Raw genomic sequence first — 23,188 nt, 5'->3', positions numbered from 1 at the left:
TTGCCCCATTTGCGTCCCTCCGCTCCGCGCTCCGTTCGTGCATCTTCTCGTCTTTGCATTGACTTTGTATGTAATCGCGCTGCTCTACCCATGCAGGTCTGAACACAGCTTAAGAGTATAGTTTTTTTACGGACCCTTATTTTCCCCCCTACAGGCTGGTGATGCGGTTGCTATGACGACGGCGGACGGCTGAGTAGCGGTGCGGCGGGGGTTAACGCAGCGACCATGGAGGCCACGCCCCCCACCAGCAACAGCAACCGGGGGGGTGTATTAGTAGTAGTAGCCCGGGGGGGGGCAGCAGAGGACCCCCTGGTAGAAGACCCCCTGCTGGAGAGACGGAGGAGGCCGCGCCATGCTCGCAGAGGAGGAGGAGGAGGAGGAGGAGGAGGAGGGTGCCTTGTCAACGGGACCTCCCACATCAAGGAGGTGCACAGGAGAGGTGAGGGGAGGCCTGTCGCCAGCATCACGGTTTAACCCATTTAGGCCTGAGGACGATTCTACAAATACCTTCTAAATCCTAACAGTTTTTTCTGAAAAACCCTGTGTGGCGGACCGGATCCCCATCTGAAAATATGTTGTTCCAGGGACTCCCCCAGAAGCAAAGATTTTAGTTAAAACGTTCACTCTGAAAGAATATAATATATTCAACGATTTGCGCCACATTTTTTCGATAAAAAAAAATAGCGAGTACAAGCTTGTAGATCTGCTATTTTTTAGTAGCTAAAGTATAACATAATGCTTAACCCATTTAGGCCTGACGATTTTTCAAAAATAGCAGACCTACAAGCTCGTAGCGCGCCACTCTGTGCCGCCAAGAATGGGTTAACATCGGTGGTTCTGATCTTCTCAAAGATCAGAACCACCTAAAAAGCGCCCACCTAAAAACGCCCAAAATCCTCGCATGCACGCTCGTGCACGCACGCCGTCTTTATTTGCATTATGGCTCATAATCTTCTCAAAATGCGATATTCGGGGCTTGATTGGAGCTTAATTTGACTTAGATGTGTGTGTGTGTGTGTGTGTGTGTGTGTGTGTGTGTGTGTGTGTGTGTGTGTGTGTGTGTGTGTGTGTGTGTGTGTGTGTGTGTGTGTGTGTGTGTGTGTGTGTGTGTGTGTGTGTATGTGTGTGTGTGTGTGTGTGTGTGTGTGTGTGTGTGTGTCCTTTTTATTATATATAAATATTTTTTAGAAATAATATAATATAATATCTCGTTCAAAACTCACATCACAGCTGTCACTCGATCCTGTAGGTTCACACTCTATAACATACGACGAATTAGACCGTTCCTCACCCAGGAATCATCCCAGCTCCTAATCCAGACAACAGTCCTGTCAAAACTTGACTATTGTAACTCTCTCCTTACTGGCCTACCGGCATGTGCACTGAAGCCTCTCCAACTGATCCAAAATGCCGCAGCTCGCTTGGTCTTCAACCAGCCAAAATTCTCACATGTCTCCCCCCTGCTCCGCTCCCTGCACTGGCTCCCGGTCGCTGCCCGCACAGAATACAAAACTCTGATGTTGGCATTTAAAGCAACCAAAGGTATGGCTCCCCCATATCTTGCCAGCATGATTGAACCCTACAAACCCTCCCGCGCACTCAGATCAGCCAACGCAGGGAAGCTGGAAGTACCCTCACTAAAAACGCCGGGACAACGCTCCACACGTCCCAAACTCTTCTCCCTTCTGGCCCCAAAACTGTGGAATGCACTTCCCGTTGCAATCAGAACTGCAGCATCACTCCCGATCTTCCGCCGTAGTCTGAAAACCCACCTTTTCAGACTCCATCATGGCCCATAGCACTTACCCTACCCCCCTTAGACAGCACTTCTTAGACTTATATAGCATTTGAAACAGACTTATAGCATGTCATGTAGACAGCACAATAAGTGCATTGTATGTAGTCATAGCACTTCATAGTATATATGTACAGCATAGTATAGCATATATGTGTAGTTTATATGTATAGTGTCATTATATAGATATGTTCTAGTTATAGTTTATATGTATAGTCTCATTATATAGATATGTTCTAGTCACGTTCTTAGCTTACGCATGTTTCGCGATAAATGCATTTTTACATATGTGATGTATTCCCATGCTTTTTGTTCTTGCTTATTGTAAATCGCTCTGGATTAAGAGCGTCTGCTAAATGCCTAAATTGTAAATTGTAAATATCCAGTCACTAAAATACAGCATGAAACGACAAAGAATACTGGAATAATGACTGTAGATTGGCCATAATATTATTACATTATATATTTATTTTGATTATTGGTATTGTTACGTTTTTTTGTCATACTGTATCTGCTCCGTGCAACTTTTGTTTAAAACGCCCTGAAATCCACACAATTAAACCGTCATCGCAATCGCAATTAATCGTCAGAAAAAGGTCATTATCGTGACTGACAGCCCTAATTGTAAATTCGATATTCATTTTTGTTTTGTTTTTTTATGCCAGATTTAGCTACTAAGTCTGTGAACTATTAGCCTAGCCACTTAGCCGGCTCTGCTCTGCCAAAAGTGGAGTCTTGGCAGCCATGGGTTGGGGTCATTTGAGAACGGCTTGGTGTGCTGTCATGCTCATTTGAGCATGGCTGGGAGAGCCTATTTCAACCAATCAGAATGCTTGGTCGGAACTACCTTTTGTATTGTATAGCAATGTAATAACTGTGATCCAGGCTCGGGCGAGAGAACGCTGAAGGCGGAGCTGTATCGGGAGGAGTCGGAGGGAGAAGGGGAGGAGCCAGATGAGAAGGGCGTGGCCTCGTGGGAAATGGAGGAGGCGGAGCCAGAGGAGGAGAGGGCGGAGCCAGAGGAGGAGAGGCCGGAGCCGGAGGAAAAGGGGAGGAAGAGCCAGAGTACGTGTACCACCACTGGGAGCCCCGCCCCCTCTAGCAGCTGTACAGGTGAGAAGAGGTCGGGAGTCGGGAACTCCCTCTTGTCAGGGTGTTTCACCCAGGGACCGCCCCTAATAGGCCGCCACCTAATAGGCCGCCCCTAATAGGCCGCCCCTAATAGGCCGCCCCTAATAGGCCGCCACCTAATAGGCCGCCACCTAATAGGCCACCCCTAATAGGCCGCCACCTAATAGGCCGCCTCTAATAGGCCGCCTCTAATAGGCCGCCCCCTAATAGGCTGCCCCCTAATAGGCCGCCCCCTAATAGGCCGCCCCTAATAGGCCGCCCCTAATAGGCCGCCCCTAATAGGCCGCCACCTAATAGGCCGCCCCTAATAGGCCGCCCCTAATAGGCCGCCCATAATAGGCCGCCCATAATAGACACATAGGCCTATTAGGGGATTATTGTCGGTATCGGCCGGTAACACGCAGGAGTCTGTACGAATAATAATAATAATAACAATAATAATAATATCTGGGACTTATATAGCGCTTTTCTTGATACCCAAAGACACTTCACAAGTGTGGGGGCCGACACACACACACACACACACACACACACACACACACACACACACACACACACACACACACACACACACATAAGAAAAGGACAACTTTATTAGAAAAAACAATAAAACAGTTGTATGTAACAAGTTAAAAACACATCAGCTAGGGCAGCGGTTCCCAAACCTTTTTGGCCATGCACCCCCTGTTACCTCCCGACCTATCTGACGCACCCCCCCCACATGGAAATATAAATTGCATAAGCTATATAGAGACATATATTTCCTATTTATCCACATATATGAACCAGAATATGGCATATATATGCAGAATAGGCTATATTCTGCATATACTTGCCAACATAATATGTTAATATATTTAAAATAAACCATAGCACCACCATTAGCCTTTTCATGTTGCGCACCCCCTAGAAGGCGCTCACGCACTAGCCTGGCTAATAAGCCAGACTAATATCACACAACACTGTCGTGGTATATTAGTCTGGGCTGGCTCCACTTGGATTTCATTTCCCGGGGGGCGGGTTCAAACATTTTCTCTTTGACCCAATTGGTCAGAGCTACTGTCAGTCAAAAGTCTCAAGCATTGAACATCACTGTACCAAAGCCCGCCCATATTGCATACCGTGTCCCGATTGGTCCGACCTGTTCTCGGTTGTAGGAAAGAGGCGTGCTACTGAGCCTCGCCAGACCGTAATCCGCTGGTAGGCAATTTTTTTTTGCCAACGGCTGATTCGGTCTGGTTTATTAACCAGGTTACTCACGCACCACAAGGGGTGCACGCACCACAGCTTGGGAACCACTGAGCTAGGGAATGCTATTCTGAACAGGTGAGTTTTCAGTGCGGTTTTGAAGGCGGGGAGTGAGGGGGCATCTCGCATGTGTTTGGGGAGAGCATTCCAGAGGGTAGGGGCGGCCACAGAGAAGGCCCTGTCTCCAGGTTTTGAGCCTGATCTTCTTGGGGATCACAAGGAGGCCGGCATTGCTGGACCTGATGCTATAGATCCCTGGGAGAGGGATGCTGAGGTGGAGCGCCACACCAACCATCAGTACTAACTCGGCACACACAAGCCGTGCTACTCGCAGTATGCTAAGTTGGTGGTGCCTTTAGGTGCTGATACACCTAAAAACGTCTCTGTGTTAACAGGGCCCCAAATATCTGCTATATGGTTAATGACTATTATCCTATATCCTCCTATCCTTAAAGATGGAGTGCAATTTTTTTTGTATTTTTCCAGTTTTTCATGTGTCTATGAGGTAACTGTACAAAAGGCTGCCTGTGGACTGGGTTCAGTGTGCTAATTAAGTGTGGGTCATTGAGTGCACGCACGCACCTGCAGACTTAATCAATGATAATGAACCTGCACGTAGTTTGAGAGACTCTTCTCCCCGAGTCAGAAGAGAAGTGTGTTCACAGACTGTCCAGTTCACTTCCAGTGGTTTCTCTAGAAGTCCTCACGTTTCTTCCGTTTGTGTGCGTTCATGCGAATGAAAGTGCTGTTTCCAAATGCCGTTTATTCAGCCTGTGTGTCAATCGTTTAATGTGCCCTTTGATGTCGGGTTTTGTAACGCTGTTTGGGCGTCTGTGCGTGCCGGCAATGGCGTTGTTGACTGACGGTATGTCGGTACCACGGCGGGAGCGAGTGCTTCTTTTCTTTCTCTGTATGTAATGTAACGACAGGAATGGAGGTTGATTTAATTGTAGGTGCATTGCAGCATTGTTGTATTTACACTGAAATACTGATTACTGTTTATTTCATAATAATGTTAGGCATGTTGTCCACAGTTTGTTGTATGTGTAGATTAGCAATGGGCACTAGGCTTAACTCATAGGCTGCGTAGTTCATTCTTAATTAGACATGCTTGCAGTGATTGATTGATTATTGTCCAGCATTGTCAGAGTGATGTTTATTTCATTAATGTGTAGCTTAAGGCATTAAGCAACTAGTCTTACTAGTGGCATTGCTTAATGCCACTAGTAAATCCACTAGTCGACCTTGCTGGTACTAGTTGACTAGTTGATAAGAAAAAAGAAAAAAAGTTTTTTATTTTTTTCCCGATTTGTAGGCCTCAAGATCAGGTAGATTATAGTTATAGTCACCAATGTACACAGTTTTTAAATGTACAAATATGTATTTCCACTAGTCGACTAGTAAACTAGGCAACTAGTCAACTAGTAAAAATGACTAGAAGTGAATGCCCTATAGCTTATATACATTATGTCCAGTGTGTAAGCATAATGCCTTCATGTCATTGATGTTAACGTTTACTGTGATTATCATCTCTGTACCATTTCAGACACCACATAAAGGAAGTCTATTATTGTACTGTACTGTGCTCAGTCAAGACCAAGTAAACCACTTGAATGAGAGAAGATGTCTGTCCTATGTTGTGTTCTAACCGACACCCCTGGGTGAAGTGGAGAAGCCGGACCAGCCAGCCATAGACATTACCAATTATACAGTCCTTCATTAACCCTCACTAACAGTGACAGTACTTCATTAGACACCACCCTGGAGTCGTTTTTATGTACAATGATGTCTTCCCTTTGTATTTAGGGTTTCTTCCTGGAGGCTGGACCCTTGACAGTCAAACGTGCCAATGAAAAAAACTGTAATATAGTGACATCACATTATCAGCCCCTCCCCTAACCCCTCCCCCTTTATCATACAACTACAGCTGTGGGTGCGGCTTAAATTCAGGTGGATCACCATTCACCACCCATCACCACCCACCAGGCAAACCAGGCATACTTAATGAACTGGTGGGGGTGCCCACATAAAAACGACATTTTAACAAATACTGTACTTTTTTTTTTTTAAATATTCTTCCTCCTTATATAACAATAAGACCTGATGATCATGTTTTAGGGTGGACAAAAATCATGGCACTCCATCTTTAATGCACAGCATATACTGTATATATGTATGCTTTCCTCCCTGGTATAAAGTGTATTATACTTCCAGTTTCTCAGTCCAGGTGAGGGAATAGTGTTTTGAGCTGTTCAAAGGAACACAGTCTCCTCTGACTTCCTGCTGGCTAATTCATTCCTTCCCAAGGTTGTTGTTATTATTTTATTTTTATTTCTGTTCCCACGCCTTAGCCTCGACCTGGCTTAGCTTCTCTTAGCACTGTCTATTCTGTCACCAAGTCACAGTGTGCTCACATAATATTGTTGCATTCACAAAGAAACCTCGTGTCAACATTTCTTTCCATCTTTTTATGCTTTTTTTGTGTAAATTAATCCCCTACTCCTTCATACAAGAGTATTAGTAGTAGTAGTGAAAATAGCTGATCTACAAGCTGGCTATTTTCAATATTTAAAAAATATATAAACGTGACAGTGACCATTATGATAAAATCTACAGAATATTGCAATGGAAACAAAAACTAAAATGTTTTTTTCTTTGTCACAAAACACTCCATATCTACAGTCTCTGTCGAGTGGAAACCCACGTCCAAGTTTTCCTTTTTTTTAATTATCTTTTAAATATTACAATTCCTTTGTTCTAATGAATCCAATGTAGTTATTATTTAGTCTCACGTTATTTTCATTGGTTCAATATTTATTAAAAAGAAAACACACACTTAATCACTTTAATTTTCACTCAAACTTCAAATGGAGCAAAAACAGCTGCTCTACAAGCTCTCAACGTGTCGCATCCCGGCACATTGTGAGTTGTAGATCTGTTCTTTTTTTGCTACTTTTGTGTGACACAGAAGCATGATAATGTAGGACATTGGTTTACGGAAAAAAAACCCGACGGCAACAATTATATTATTGACTACCGGTATGTACATCATATTATAATAAAAAAACAAAACAACATACAATGGTTTTTATTTGACACAATGTAGTATCTCAACTAAAGGATTGTTCCTTCTGTCTTCATACTGAAGACAAAGCAAAGCAGCACAGTCAAACGGCTAGAGGCTACATGTAATGCACGCACGCACACGCACGCACGGACACGCACGCACGCACGCACGCACGCACGCACGCACGCAGAGCCTTTAGAGTCTCAGAGTCCAGGGTCTCAACCTCTAGCATTCCTGTCATTCCAGCCACTGTTGGGAGTGCAGCTAGCTACTCACCCCAAGGCCCTGCCACTCTTACAACCCTGGGCCTTCATTTAACACAGAGAGCCTTAACCAAACCATAGCAGAGGGACCCGATTAAAATGAACACGGAGGGTTTTTTTAGTACTGTGTGCACTCACTGCTCCCGGAAGTAAAGAGAACCATGTTCAAGACCTGGTGACAGTGACCTGGTGACAGTGACCTGGTGACAGTGACCTGGTGACCCGGTGACAGTGACCCGGTGACAGTGACCTGGTGACGGTGACCTGGTGACGGTGACCTGGTGACAGTGACCTGGTGACAGTGACCTGGCGACAGTGACCTGGCGACAGTGACCTGTTGACAGTGACCTGGTGACAGTGACCTGGTGACAGTGACCTGGCGACAGTGGCCTGGCGACGGTGACCTGGCGACGGTGACCTGGTGACGGTGACCTGGCGACGGTGACCTGGCGACAGTGACCTGGCGACAGTGACCTGGCGACAGTGACCTGGCGACGGTGACCTGGTGACGGTGACCTGGTGACGGTGACCTGGTGACAGTGACCTGGTGACAGTGACCTGGTGACAGTGACCTGGTGACAGTGGTGAAATGAAAAAGATGCATATCCATCACATGTCATCATGTGGGAAAAATCGAACAATAGATGCCAACATTGTCGCGTTCTATTTTTATATCAAAAGTGCTGCGTGATGACATACACTTTCTTGATAGATTGATTTGGTTCACCTGTGTGATGCTGCCCACGCACGTTCCTCCAAACACACCTGTGTGATGCTGCCCACGCACGTTCCTCCAAACACACCTGCTTTTATTACAGTTCTACTCTGTTTTTGAGTGTTGCAGCCACTCCAATGCACAGCAATGTGTGTCCATATGTCTGTTTAGGGTCCATATGTCTGTCTGTTTTCCTGTTTTTAGGTCAGCCATTAATTTAGGACTAAAGTCTGGGACTGAGTCCACTTCAATTCGGCATAGAGTAGCGCAAACGTCGATCACTCTCTGCTGATTTCTGATCGTCTGCACCTTTGTTAAATTGACGCACACCCGTACACACACACACACACCTTGGAGGCGCAAGACGGAGATCACCGTCAAGTTCAAGTGCACGGTCAGTTGCCCGAGACGGAGATTGATAAAAACGACGGAGATTAATGATATAAAAACCGGTCGCATCGCTCCACAGCCTAGGAGCGCTTGTTGCCCAATCCTCTGTGTTGCACAACAGTGACACGTCATCGAAAATGTTCCCTGCCTGTTTAGCGGACGACAACGAAAATCTTAAAACGCTCATAACTCGCGATCTAAATCATCCCGTCTAATTATGAAAAAAGTTCCTGTGTTAGACGGCGGTCCAGTCACTAGTCGCGATAGATTTATTCTTACCTCCCGTTGTTGTCGATCGACTCTAGAGTGGTGTGGCTATTGTTAGCTGCTACACAGACATTACCGGTCCGCCGGTAAAAGTGGTCCGGGCGCTATAAACGATGGGCACATTTTATTAATGGATTAAATAGGCCCGAGCCCTCGAGGTGTTAATTAGTCTCATGTTGCGCAGCTGCGTCTAGATTCTCCCGGCGGATCCTGCCGGAAGCTGCCTATGCCATAGAAAGCATAGGTGGACCCCAGGCTAAGCAGGGAGTGGAGATCTTGAATGTTTTTTTTTGGTAATGGGTCCGTTGTATTTTCAGAGGCATCCCAGACCTCCTCTCCCTCCCTGTCGGAGCAGCTGCTCCTGGGTAAGGACGACGGCATGGGGGCCGGCATCAACGTGGAGTGCAGGATCTGCGGGGACAAGGCCTCGGGGTTCCACTACGGCGTCCACGCCTGTGAGGGATGTAAGGTGAGCAGACACTTTTTTGAGCGGTGCCTCTGCTCCATTACGCAGATATGTGTCCGTATGTCTGTCTCTGTGTCCGAGCACGGACAGCTGCAACACTTAAAGTGGCCAGTAGAGTACACCACACAGTACTCTACTCTACAGACTCGCGTTTCTGCGGGTCTGGATGTTCCGGGACCCCCCGGGGACCCCCACACGTCGGTAACTCTGTCATTTCTCGACTGTTTCGGACACGGGGTGGCTCGCTGGATCCGGGCCGGCACCCTGGGTGCGTTCCTGGGGGTCTGGAATGTTCCGGGGACTCTCCGGGGACCCCCACACGGTAACTGTCATTTCGTGAAGATTTTTTCCAAAAATAATTTAAGTACAGTAGAGAGCACAGTACGTGACTCAGTTATGAATCCAGCACTGATATCGCGTCGCGGCACGGCCCTTTAATCCATTCTTTGCTGGGATCGACAGCTCGTAAGTGTGTGTGGTGTCATGTGTGTGTGGTTTTCCAGGGTGTGTTTGTACACTGAGGACTTGACAGTGTCGTGTGCGGTTCGTGGTTTGTGTTTTTTCCAGGGTTTTTTCCGGAGGACCATCCGGATGAAGCTGGAGTACGAACGCTGTGAGCGCAGCTGTAAGATCCAGAAGAAGAGCAGGAACAAGTGCCAGTACTGCCGCTTCCAGAAGTGCCTGCAGCTGGGCATGTCCCACGATGGTGAGCCACGCGCACTCCCACTTCCACACTGCTCTAACACAGGGGTTCTCAACCCGTGGGTCGCGACCCCTCGGGGGGTCGCCAAATTATTTTAGGGGGTCCCCAAAAATATAAAAAAAAAAGAAAAAAAAAGTTTTTTAAAAAAATGTATTTTCACGATTTTTCAAAAATAGCAGACCTACAAGCTCGTAGCGCGCCACTCGGTGGCGCGCTATGAGCTTGTAGATCTGCTATTTTTCAATAGCTAAATTATAACATAATGCTTAAAACACCAAAAGGGGTTCCCGCCCAAAATGGGTTAAGGTTATTGTAGCAGTCAATTTATATTGGGGGTCGGGAGGGGGCCACTTCCACTCTGGCTGTGTCTCATGGGAAGGCTGTGGACATTTCTGAAACCTGCCTAATGTGTTTATGATTTTCCATGATTTGTCAACTCGGCTGTTGGCTTTGTTCGAGGCTTTTAAGGTTTTTAAATAAATATTTTTTTGAAATTTCTATTATTATTATTTTAAATAAATAAATGCAATTTAAAAATATTGTGGCTAGACCCCCAGGTTGAGAACCCCTGGAGTACAAAACAGAGTATAGTGGCACAGAGTACACTACAGCAGGGGTTCTCAACCCGTGGGTCGCGACCCCTCGGGGGGGTCGCCAAAATATTTTAGGGGGTCCCCAATTTATTAAAAAAATATATATATATATATTTTTTTTTAAATTTTATTTTCACGATTTTTCAAAAATAGCAGACCTACAAGCTCGTAGCGCGCCACTCGGTGGCGCGCTATGAGCTTGTAGGTCTGCTATTTTTCAATAGCTAAATTATAACATAATGCTTAAAACACCAAAAGGGGTTCCCGCCCAAAATGGGTTAAGGTTATTGTAGCAGTCAATTTATATTGGGGGTCGGGAGGGGGCGGGGCGGGGGTCCCGAGACGTTGCCAAAGCATTTTCGGGGGTCCCCGGCCAAAAACGTTGAGAACCCCTGCACTACAGTACGAGCACTTGGGCACAGTATACACAGTATACAGAGTACAGTACAGTACAGTACAGTACAGTACAGTACAGTACAGTACAGTACAGTACAGTACAGTACAGTACAGTACAGTACAGTACAGTAACTATAAATACATGTATAGTTGCACCACTCAGTTCACTCGGATGTGATTTTTTTCATTGTTTCCTGAAACTTAACTGTTTCAGACAGACTGATTGAAGTGTTTATTAACAGATTGGAGAATTACAGTACATTTCAAGCACAACTCAATACAAAGCTGCTAACTGTGGATGACACCATAAAGCATTACACTTGTTCACAATAGGGTCCACCATGTTCAATTCATCATAACATTTAGAGACGTACAAATATACACTTCTATATAGCCAAAAACAGGAAATCATTATAGAGGAGGTAAAAAGGAAAACAAAACAAAAACATATACAGTGAGGGGGGAAAAGGGGTGGGTGGGGGAATCACATTTTACGGGGCCAGTTTCGAATTGCAGCCGTCCGTAGTTGCCCTTTGAGACTCGCAGTCACACACACCCTACAAGGTTTCCACCTGACCGCAGTGACATTTCCTGGTCCCTTCGATGCAGGCACGTGCACACATAGACATCAACGGGGGCTTGAGCCGCTGCCCTTTTACATGTCTGTAAAACGACTGCCCTTTCCAGACCACGGATGCAGCATTTACTACGGTGAAAGAAATGCAAATGCCATTCCTTTCCATGCCAGATACTGGAAGGCAGCATTAATTCAGGAGAAAGTCTCCTGAACTTGGAACACGGCATTTTGCGTTGAACTCATTTGTTTTGAAATCCCATGTCGTTACACCGTATCTCCAGTAGATAAAGAGTGCTGGGTTGCGCCCCGAAAATAGCTGATCTACAAGCTCTCAACGTGTCGCGCTGCGACATGTTGAGAGCTTGTAGATCAGCTATTTCTGTCCAAAAGTGCCACTCTTACAGGGATTTCAGCCCCTGCCTCTCTAACACACTCTCTGCGGTAGGGTTGCCACCTTTGAGATCTTGAAATACGCCTGCCACGGCCTTGCGGCACAGGCGTGTGCGGCAAGGCCGGCAATAGGTTGAAGCAATAAGTTGAAGCAATAAGTTGAAGCAATAGGTTGAAGCAATAAGTTGAAGCAATAGGTTGAAGCAATAGGTTGAAGCAATAAGTTGAAGCAATAGGTTGAAGCAATAGGTTGAAGCAATAAGTTGAAGTAATAGGTTGAAGCAATAGGTTGAAGCAATAAGTTGAAGCAATAGGTTGAAGCAATAAGTTGAAGCAATAGGTTGAAGCAATAGGTTGAAGCAATAAGTTGAAGCAATAGGTTGAAGCAATAGGTTGAAGCAATAAGTTGAAGCAATAGGTTGAAGCAATAGGTTGAAGCAATAAGTTGAAGCAATAGGTTGAAGCAATACGTTGAAGCAATAGGTTGAAGCAATAGGTTGAAGCAATAAGTTGAAGCAATAGGTTGAAGCAATAGGTTGAAGCAATAAGTTGAAGCAATAGGTTGAAGTTTCCCTTCAACTTATTGTTAATGCTATCCACAACTTTTGAAGTAGAATTTTGTTTTCCAAATGAGCATAACAACATAAAGAGTTCTGATTGTGAATCCGAGTGGTTCTTTAAATGGGCACAATATTTAATTATATTGATTTATATTTATATTAGACTTTAAAACTCAACATTATTAAACAATCAACTATAATAGTCTACTGAAATAGCAGGCTAACCTATCCCCACATCAGCAGCCAAGATGTGGGCTATTGGGCAGGTATTAGAAATACTACTGACATGACATCTTGTAAAAACACGGATAAATAAGATGATAAATAATATAAGGTCCCATACCGAATCGATCTCAGGAGATGTTTGTCAAATGTCAAATGGATTTCGCCCTTACTGGATGTTTGGGTCATGAAGAACTGAAAATGAACTGAACATGAAGAACATGAAAAGATGAAATTACCTACCTAGGTTCCATCATGGAGTCAAATCTTTCCGGTGATAAAATGGCCACCAACGTAATCAAAAAAGTCAACCAAAGAACAAGATTCCTATACAGGATCTTCTCACTGGTCAACAAAAACACCTTGAAGACCCTAACAGGAGCCCTCGTACAAGGTTTCCTCGACTATGCATGCACCTCCTGGACGGTACCACAGCACCTCAAAGGCCCTTAAAACAAGGCTCCAGACTTCCCAAAACAAACTGGTCAGGCTACTACTTGGCCTCACTCCCCGAACCCACCTGGCTGGAATGGCTACAGGACTCTATACTAGGAGCCCGCGGACCCCCATTAGAAAATATATGCCAGCGACCCCCATAAGAGAGGATTTTTACGCAGTGATTCTCAACCCATTTAATTTCAAGTACCAGTTTGACATACATTAGTCTACGGACCCCCATTTAATGGCATTTCTATCTCTGGGCCCCCAATTCATATTGTAAAATCAATGTTAATTTAACTCTGAGAGTCCATTTGGTTCCATTTGTACACTCTCAGAGTTACAGGCCCATAAGGCCCATTTGGTTCCAGAGCTGGGGACCCCCTGGAACTCCCTCAAAGACCCCTGGGGGTACCCGGACCCCACTTTGGGAACCACTGGTTTAGGCTACTTTAGGTACTGTGTGCCTCCTGCTAGAACAATTGTGCTGACTTTAATATTTCCTGTGTTTTGTTTTGTTCATTATTGTTAAATTCAGTGTTGACGTGTAGAGGCTATTTAGGAAAATAAGGAACAAACTGTGTTCCTTATTGGTTCAATAAGGGACGCATCATTTAATTCTCCAATAAGGGATGATTCTGTATTTTAAGGGACGGGTGGCAACCCTACTCTGCGCGTCCCGTCCCTGCCTTCAATCCATGCTAAGCTCCGAGTGTCTCTCTCTCTCGCTCCTCCACAGCCATCCGTTACGGCAGGATGCCCGAGGCGGAGAAGAGGAAGCTGGTGGCGGGCCTCCTGGCCGAGGAGAGCGGCAGCCCGGGCAGCGGCGGCAGCCCCAGCGGCACGGACTTCAAATCGCTGGCCAAGAAGGTGAACAACGCCTACCTGAAGAACCTCAACATGACCAAAAAGAAAGCCCGGAGCATCCTGACCGGCAAGACCTCCTCCACCGCTGTACGTATATATACTAATGCCTAGAGAGGGAAGAAATACGGTATTCCGCAAAATAATTAATAACCGCCATCAGAGAGAACATTGCCTGGTCTTAACAGGCCACTTCACCCCTTTTGCAACCAGATCTTATTTTAATGATGTTTGGGAGACAAGAAACACTTTCCTGGGGTTTTTATGTGGGTAATATTTATTTTAGTTTTTAGATATTTTAGTATTTCCAAGTGACTGGGCTCACTTACTTCCTGGACTACATGTTGTCTCAGTAAGACAGCCCGTCCCCCTATCCACAAGGAGGAGCAGTGCACCAAAGCATTGTTGGAATTGTAGTCCAGGAAGGAAGTGAGCCCAGTGTCCATTACATCATGGACACTAAAATATCTAAAAACACAAATTACCCACATAAAAACCCCCAGGAAAGTGTTTCTTGTCTCCCAAACATCATTAAAATATGATCTGGTTGCAAAAGGGGTGAAGTGTCCCTTTAATGATCCTATCATGAGGACTAATGATGGATCCTTTTTAAAAACTATTGCTGCAATGTTAACCATCTTGCCGCCAGCATTAAAGCGCGCATTGCCAAGGTTGTATCACCCGTAACACTTATTTTGAAGAGCCGAATATCCGTAACCGCATGTTACAATGACTAAAATGCTGTGTGTGGTGTCTTGACCGGCTGTTGTTCTCTCGCTCTGTGCAGAGAAAACCCGACAGCGAGTATCACAGCGCCTGCTGTCGGCCATTGAAAAACCTTGTTTTCACCAGAAACGACATTCATTGCGCCGATTTGGAGATACAGGCATTTGAACGAGGACCATTGAATGCAAGTGAATGCGCGCGCATCTTCAAAATGTTTTTGTGCTCAGAATGGGATAAAGTACCATCTTTAGAGCCTAATAAACATGAATCGTGCTAAGAATATTAATCGTCCGGGCGTTGGTCCACAACTTGGAGTGAGTCTAGACTATAGCTGAAATGAAATGAAATGAAATCTATATTTACCCAGGGTATCTGGGCTAAGCTCAAGAACTTGTTTCCAGCCAGGCCCTGCTCATAGAACACATTTCATCGTAGTGGTTGATGCCTTGTTCAAGGGCATTTCAGCGGTGGTAATTTTAACGTGTCGGACGGCTGATTCGAACTGGGAACCTTCCGGTATCTAGACCGCGCCGCTATCCGTTCGGCCACCGCTGCCATGGAGCTATGGAGGGCTATGGAGGGCGATCACAACGGATCACGTTGTAAGCTTGTAGATCAGCCATTTCCGCTATTTGTACCTTTTATTTCACGTATAAAATTAACAAAATAAAAATTTGGGGGCGGCAGTGGCTCAGGGGTAGAGTGACCGGATTGGAGCCACAAGGGTCCCAGTTCGAACCCAGGCTCCCCCAGAGTTAGTGTCGAAGTGTCCTTGAGCAAGACTCTGAACCCCTAATTGCTCCCGATGTGCTGGTTGGTGCCTTGCATGGTGTGTGAATGCAATCTCTGTAAAGCACCTTGGATATAAAGGCGCTATATAAATACACCATTTAACATTTACTACGAGGCAAATATAGAAATGTGATTTTATTTTATTCATACAGTATGTTCCACAGCCCAAAAACACAATTAATCGTCAAGTTAACCCATTTTGGGCGGGAACCCCTGTTGGTGTTTCAAGCATTCTGTTATACTTTAGCTATTGAAAAATATCAGATCTACAAGCTCATAGCGCGCCACCGAGTGGCGCGCTATGAACTTGTAGGTCTGCTATTTTTGAAAAATCGTTAAAATGTGCCTCAAATCTTTCCGAAAATTGTCGTGATTTAGAAAACCTTTTTTTTTTATTTCGACGTCAGGCCTGAATGGGTTAAATGTGTAATGGTTGACAGGCCCTCGCTACCCTTGACATGAGAACGCTTCCATGAGAACCACTTTCTACCAGACTCCACAAAATGTGCCGTAGGTCACCCTGTAACTTAATCATGTTGTGTCTGACGGAGGAAGCCGGGGAAGTGGCTTGTGTGTACAGTAAACAACAGAGTGTGAAAATGTTAAAAATAGACCCATAAGGCCCTCGCAGGGTCCTTCCGTTCTCCACTGTTGTGTCTTCCAGGGTTTGGAAGTACTCAGATTTGTTTTAGTTAAAGGCATAGTACGTAACATTGCCCTGTGTTTGCATAACAAGACAACAGTGTTGATTTTGGCAGCAAAATTTGAGTTTAGTCATAGTTCTTTTGAATAAAGTTAAATTCAGTTTTTCTCATATTAAATATAGTCATCTGAAATGCTTTAGTGTTAGTCTGGTTTTAGTCTTACTAAATGTCATGCGATTTTAGTCGACTAATCGACCGGTTGTGAACTTGTAGATTTTCAGCATACAACCAAGTGTAAAATGACTTGTGTCTTTTACTTATAGTGGATCTCTTGTCCCTGTCCCTTCCTAACATTTTAGTCTAGTTTTTATTTGTCGACAAAATTGTCACTATATTTAGTCTCAGTTTTAGTCATCATAGCTTAGTTTTCATTTAGTTTCCATTTAGTTTCCGTCAGTGAAAAAGGGTAGCTAACGAACATTTTTTGTCATAGTTTTAGTCGACGAAATCAACATAAATATATATTTTTATTTTCAGATGTGGGTCCACGGACAGATACAGATACAGACATAGAAACATAGGTTTTTCAGAAAACTGTCATGATTTCGAAGAATCTGGTCTCGCTGTATTTTGGAGTCTTCACTGTTTGTTTTGGTTGACGGGGAGGTTTTTGTGGGGGGGAGTCTACCAAAACAAACAGTGAAAACACCAAAATACACAGCATAATCTACAAGCTCACAGACACATTGTGAGCCTGTGGATCAGCTGTGTATTTTGTTGCATTATCCAAAGTACAACAGTATAAAGCCAAGATTGGTTAATGTATGTTTTGCAATAATACATCTAAATCTAGTTGGCGAACATGCACTGCTCCCGTGCTTGCGGTTATGTTTAGGTTAGGGTTAGAGATAGGGATAGTCATTTCGGAACAATGAACCTTCTGACTAATGACACGTCACCAAAAATAATGTATTGCCTCTGAGTTGTAGTAGATGCATAGAAGTATTGGAGAAAAAAAAGTAAATTTAAAAGTACCTCCGAATTGAGGTACTTTTAGTACAGCAATGGGTCAATGTACTTAGTTACATTCCATCACTGCTATCAAGTATATGAACTCGTACAGGATACAGCGCCTCCCAGTGGCCCACGGAGGTGCTGCCCAAACTGCTGAAACTATTCATTAGAGACCAGTGGCTTTCAACCTTTTCCATATCGAGGCCCAGTATTTACTCAGCATTTGAGCATTTAAGCATTATGTTATACTTTAGGCAGCGGTGGCCGAACGGTTTGCGGAGCGGTCTTGATACCGGAAGGTCGCCAGTTCGTATCCCCGGACAGGCACGTTAAAATTACCACCGCTGAAGTGCCCTTGAGCAAGGCATTGAACCCCTACCATGAAATGTTCTATGAGCAGGGTGTGGCTGTAAACAAGTCTCGAGCTTAGTCCACTTCCCTGGGTAAACAAATAACTTTACTTTACTTTGCTTAGCTATTGAAAAACAGCAGATCTACAAGCTCATAGCGCGGCACCGAGTGCCGCGCTACGAGCTTGTAGATCTGCTATTTTTGAAAAATCGAGAAAATGTGGCGCAAATCTTTTGAATATATATTCTTTCAGAGACGTTCAACATTTTTATCTCAAATCTTTGCTTCTGGGGAGGGTCCCTGGAACAACATATTTTCAGATGGGGGGGGTCTACTCTGCAGCCAAATACAGATAATTCTGGGGGTCATTGACATGGAAAGGTTGAGAACCACTGACATAGAAACATAGGTTTTTCAGAAAACTTTTAGGATTTAGAAGACTTTAATTCTTTTAGAATCTGTGTCAGGTCTAAATGGGTTAAGCCAGGGGTTCTCACGTTTTTGGCCGGGGACCCCCGGAAATGCTTTGGCAACGTCTCGGGACCCCCGCCCCGCCCCCTCCCGACCCCCAATATAAACTGACTGCTACAATAACCTTAACCCATTTTGGGCGGGAACCCCTTTTGGTGTTTTAAGCATTATGTTATAATTTAGCTATTGAAAAATAGCAGATCTACAAGCTCATAGCGCGCCACCGAGTGGCGCGCTACGAGCTTGTAGGTCTGCTATTTTTGAAAAATCGTGAAAATATATTGTTTTTTTTTTTTTGTTTTTTTTTGGAAAATCATTTGGGGACCCCCTAAAATAATTTGGCGACCCCCCGAGGGGTCGCGACCCACGGGTTGAGAACCCCTGGGTTAAGCCACTGAGAGGGACAAGACTAATATCTATGCAGTGATATTATTATCGCTACACAATGCTATATATGTCATCCATCATGACATGGACTCACTCACTGCTTGTTTGTTTGTTTGTTGTTGTTTCTATGCAGCCACGACATGGACTCACTGTAGTGTGTTGTTGTTCCTATCAGTGTTGTTTTTGTCAACTAAGACATTTTACACTGAGGAAAACTGAATTAAAAACGAAATAAAAACTAAGCCATGATGACTAAAACTATGACTAAATATACTGACAATTTCGTTGACAAAATAAAAACTAGACTAAAAGGTCAGGGAGGGACTAGTGGACAAGAGTGTCATTTTACACTTGGTTGCATGCTGAAAATAGCAGATCTACAAGCTCACAACGCGTCGCGCTGCGACGCGTTGTGAGCTTGTAGATCTGCTATTTTCAACAAGTGTAAAATCTACCATTACAACGTCATCAAAGGCCCGCCAAAACACATTTTAGTCGACTAAATCAACTGTAGATTTAGTCGACTAAAATATGATATTTAGTCGACTAAAACTAGACTAACATTCCAGGTGACTAAAATGTGACTAAAACTAAATAAACTATTCAAAGGACTACCGTATATGACTAAATATTTGCTGTCAAAAACAACACTGGTTCCTATGTAGCCGTTTGTCATCCACGACATGGACACGCTGTGGCAGGCGGAGAACGGCCTGGTGTGGAACCAGCTGATCAACGGAGGCCAGCCGCCCAACAAGGAGATCGGCGTGCACGTGTTCTACCGCTGCCAGTGCACCACGGTGGAGACGGTCCGAGAGCTCACCGAGTTCGCCAAGAGCATCCCGGGCTTCGTCAACCTCTTCCTCAACGACCAGGCAAGACAGAAAGCACCGCTTTTTTTTATGTCTGGTTTTAGTCTGTCTGTCTGTCTGTCTGTCTGTCTGTCTGTCTTTTTGTTTGTTTTTACACAAATCTAATTAGCGTTGTCACGATCCTGACCTTTTACTTTACCTGAATAATTGTTATTAACGATTTAATTGTCGTCGAACATTGGAGCATATTAATACGATTTACATTTCTGTTTGCCTTTAAGCCTTCGTAAAAAATTGTACAGGACAGATATGACTAAAACAAAAATACATCGCATGGATGCACCTGGGACGTATCCTCAGTGATATATCCCAAGGTCATCTGGGTTTCGGGTCTCCCAACATCATACCCCTCACTCAGGCGACCCAGCCGGGGTGATCAAGTCCCGACTTACGTCCCAGTAGCTACCCTCAATCAGTCCCATTAGGGAAAAACCAGGGCCACACAATCCGTTCCTCCTGAACTACTCTGCCGGGACTGAGAGGCACTATTCTGGCGCGTGGAAGGACTAGGCTCTGTGGGTTGACTCCTGTCCGGGCCCCTCCTACGTCTCACCAGGTCCACTCCTGCTCTCACCAGGTCCAACCCTTTGCGTTGCACCAGACTCCCAGCACCAGGCACTTCATTCAGGAATGGTGAAATATAAAAACTTAAACATACAAAGAAATGACTGACATATTTAATAACTTTACACTTTATAACGGCGGAGATGGCTGGTCTAACAGGCTCAAAACAACACGTACCGCGTTGTTGTGAGTTTGCAGATCTGCTATCTCCGCTATTTTTGAGCGGTGCACACCGCTCCTATAACTGGCCGTGTGTGTCTATGTACAGTATGTCCACACAACCCACACATACACACAGACCCATTGACCACTGCAGCACACACACACACACAGCCTACACACACTCAGCTCACACGGGTGTGATTTCGGTTTTCCAGGTGACCCTGTTGAAGTACGGCGTGCACGAGGCCATCTTCGCCATGCTGCCGTCACTGATGAACAAGGACGGGCTGCTAGTGGCCAACGGGAAGGGCTTCGTCACGCGCGAGTTCCTGCGCAGCCTGCGACGGCCCTTCAGCGAGATCATGGAGCCAAAGTTCGAGTTCGCCGTCAAGTTCAACGCCCTGGAGCTGGACGACAGCGACCTGGCGCTGTTTGTGGCCGCCATCATTCTGTGTGGAGGTAATAAGAGGAACTGTTTGTGGCCGCCACCATTCTGTGTGGAGGTAATAAGAGGAACTGTTTGTGGCCGCCACCATTCTGTGTGGAGGTAATAAGAGGAACTGTTTGTGGCCGCCACCATTCTGTGTGGAGTAAACACATTAAACACTTTTTTTTGGGCAGAACAAATAATTTGAAGAAAAACAACAACAAAAAGTGTTGTACCCTGCCCTTTTTTTTCGTCTTTCTAATTATCTGTTCGGCCCAAACAAATGTTATTTATTGTCATGAGGTGTCACCTGCCGAGTTGTCTTTGTCCGAGGCTTTAAAGGCCTTTAAATAAATACTTTATGAAACGTCTATGGGGGAAAATTAATGGGGAATTATTTCCTGGTGACCTCCCAGGGGGGCGGGACTGCGACGCTCTATACTTAGTGCAGTTTAGAGGCTCCCACATCACCCGAATGATATATTGTCGTAACCTGTTTTTTTGGGGGACCCTTATGGTGTCTAGTTACGATTTATTCTCTTCGGAAGAGAAGAGAATGTTAGTACCATCAATAACCTTCATCTTTTGGATAAAACTTCGTCCTGGGCGCTGGGTGTTACTAATTGAAAGGACGGTGAACTTCGTCCTGGGCGATTGGGGTGTTAACCCATTTTGTAGCATTATGTTATACTTTAGCTATTGAAAAATAGCAGATCTACAAGCTTGTAGGTCTGCTATTTTTGAAAAATCGAAGAACGACTGACATAGAAACATTGCTTTTTCAGAAAACTGTCAGGATGTAGAAGACATTTGTAGAATCTGATCTCAGGTCAGAATGGGTTTAACCGTTGCATTGAACTGTGTGTTTTCTTTTCCTCTCCAAGACCGCCCGGGGCTGATGAACGTCAAGCAGGTGGAGGAGATCCAGGACGGCATCCTCCAGGCTCTGGACCACCACCTGCAGGCCAACCACGCCGACTCCGCCTACCTCTTCCCCAAGCTGCTGCAGAAGATGGCCGACCTGCGGCAGCTGGTCACGGAGAACGCCCAGCTGGTGACCAAGATCAAGAAGACGGAGTCGGAGACCTCGCTGCACCCGCTGCTGCAGGAGATCTACAAGGACATGTACTGACGGTGGTGGTGATGGTGGTGGTGACGATCTTTGTGTTGGAGATCTATCTGCTGCTCAATAAGGACAACGTGCTGGACTCTTCCCCGGAGGAGTCAGGAGGGTGTTCACCAAACTGTGGTGCGTTGTTGCACCCCTTGTGGTGCCCCGAACGAACGAACGAACGCCCTCTAGGGGGGGTGCGTGACATGAAAAGGGTAATAATGGCGGTTTTATGGTGTTATTTTAGCACAAATGGCAAAAATATATCCGGTAAAGCCACTGTTGTAAGGAGATGTATAGAGCAGCTGTGGGAGTGTACAGCAGCTGCATGTCTCTCAGTGCAGTGACATTCTGTGCTTTACCGGTATTTTGCCATAATCATATAAAAAAAAGAAAAATTCGGCCAAATACAACGAGACTTAGCGTCAGCTAAGTCAGGGGGTAAAAGGGGGTGCACTGCACGGCCCAAAAATGTTTTGGGACAGCTGGAGGATCTATGGGAGATCCAACGATGACGTGCACTGAGTGGCTTGACGTGAGGAACAGCCAGTGCTCAAAAAATGGCCTTTTTGGAGATCGGAAGGACTTACCGGCCTATTAAGGCCTTTTGATATACTTATTTTTTTTTGCGTGCGGTCGTGTTGCGACACCGCTGAAGCAGGCCAAGTCTACCGAACGTGTATCGTGTTGCTGCCATTCCTAGAAGGAGGGGGGGGGGGGGGGCAGTTGTCCCGAACGTGTATCGTGTTGCTGCCATTCCTAGAAGGGTGTAACCTGACTCCGCCAGATGGGGCAGCAGAGAGTACACTGGGTTCCCCCGGGGAACCCAGTGTACTCTCTGCTGCCCCATCTGGCGGAGTCAGGTTAAGAAGGGTTCCCCCGGGGGAACCCAGTGTACTCTCTGGGGCAGCAGAGAGTACACTGGGTTCCCCCCGGGGAACCCAGTGTACTCTCTGCTGCCCCATCTGGCGGAGTCAGGTTAAGAAGGGTTCCCCCGGGGGAACCCAGTGTACTCTCTGGGGCAGCAGAGAGTACACTGGGTTCCCCCCGGGGAACCCAGTGTACTCTCTGCTGCCCCATCTGGCGGAGTCAGGTTAAGAAGGGTTCCCCCCGGGGAACCCAGTGTACTCTCTGCTGCCCCATCTGGCGGAGTCAGGTTAAGAAGGGTGGGCAGGGGGGAGAAATCCTATCACATTGTAACGTGAAAAAGTTCGTTTTTCTATATATTTTTTTAAAAAGATATCTCTGGGGCTTTTTATGCCTTTTTTATAGTTGATGGTCCGACTAGTGAAGGTTGACGGGGGAAACGGGGGAGAGAAAGTTGGGGAGTGACATCCCATCGCTGGGGAGTGACATCCCATCCCTGCCTGGCTAAGGAATCCAGACGCACGGCTCGCCGTCAAGGCATCAGAGCCTACGTTACGTTACGCGCCTTAACCACTCGGCTACCGGCTCCAGAACAACATGTTACTTTTATAACAGAATGATGTTATTTTGTTAAAACGTGAAAATGTTACAACGGAATAGGATTTTTCTTTTTCTCCTGGCATGGCAGCAATACAGTTTACTCCTCCGATACACG

At 45.5% G+C, this 23,188-nt stretch overlaps 1 protein-coding gene across 1 annotated transcript; it reads left to right on the top strand.

Annotated features, from left to right (window-relative positions):
- The first annotated feature begins 409 nt into the window (after positions 1-409).
- LOC306928970 (peroxisome proliferator-activated receptor delta-like) lies at positions 410-21,895 on the top strand. The gene is made up of 8 exons (XM_079509292.1): positions 410-439; positions 2,681-2,908; positions 9,194-9,345; positions 9,910-10,048; positions 13,961-14,175; positions 19,136-19,345; positions 20,284-20,527; positions 21,380-21,895. The coding sequence occupies exons 2-8, from the start codon at positions 2,776-2,778 to the stop codon at positions 21,625-21,627; spliced, it is 1,341 nt and encodes a 446-aa protein (XP_079365418.1). The 5' UTR covers positions 410-439; positions 2,681-2,775; the 3' UTR covers positions 21,628-21,895.
- The last annotated feature ends 1,293 nt before the right edge of the window (positions 21,896-23,188 follow it).

Source organism: Electrona antarctica (assembly GCF_951216825.1).
Source record: "Electrona antarctica genome assembly, chromosome: 9".
NCBI lineage: Eukaryota > Metazoa > Chordata > Actinopteri > Myctophiformes > Myctophidae > Electrona > Electrona antarctica.
The sequence above is the reverse complement of the archived record's forward strand: the minus strand, read 5'-3'. Positions and strand labels throughout refer to the sequence as shown.

Excerpts from the sequence above, each read along its gene's own strand:
- LOC306928970 (XM_079509292.1), top strand. The coding sequence starts at position 2,776 with ATGGAGGAGGCGGAGCCAGAGGAGGAGAGGGCGGAGCCAGAGGAGGAG. Across the intron at positions 10,049-13,960 it reads GCTGGGCATGTCCCACGATG|CCATCCGTTACGGCAGGATG; the intron begins GTGAGCCACGCG and ends GCTCCTCCACAG. Across the intron at positions 20,528-21,379 it reads CGCCATCATTCTGTGTGGAG|ACCGCCCGGGGCTGATGAAC; the intron begins GTAATAAGAGGA and ends TTCCTCTCCAAG.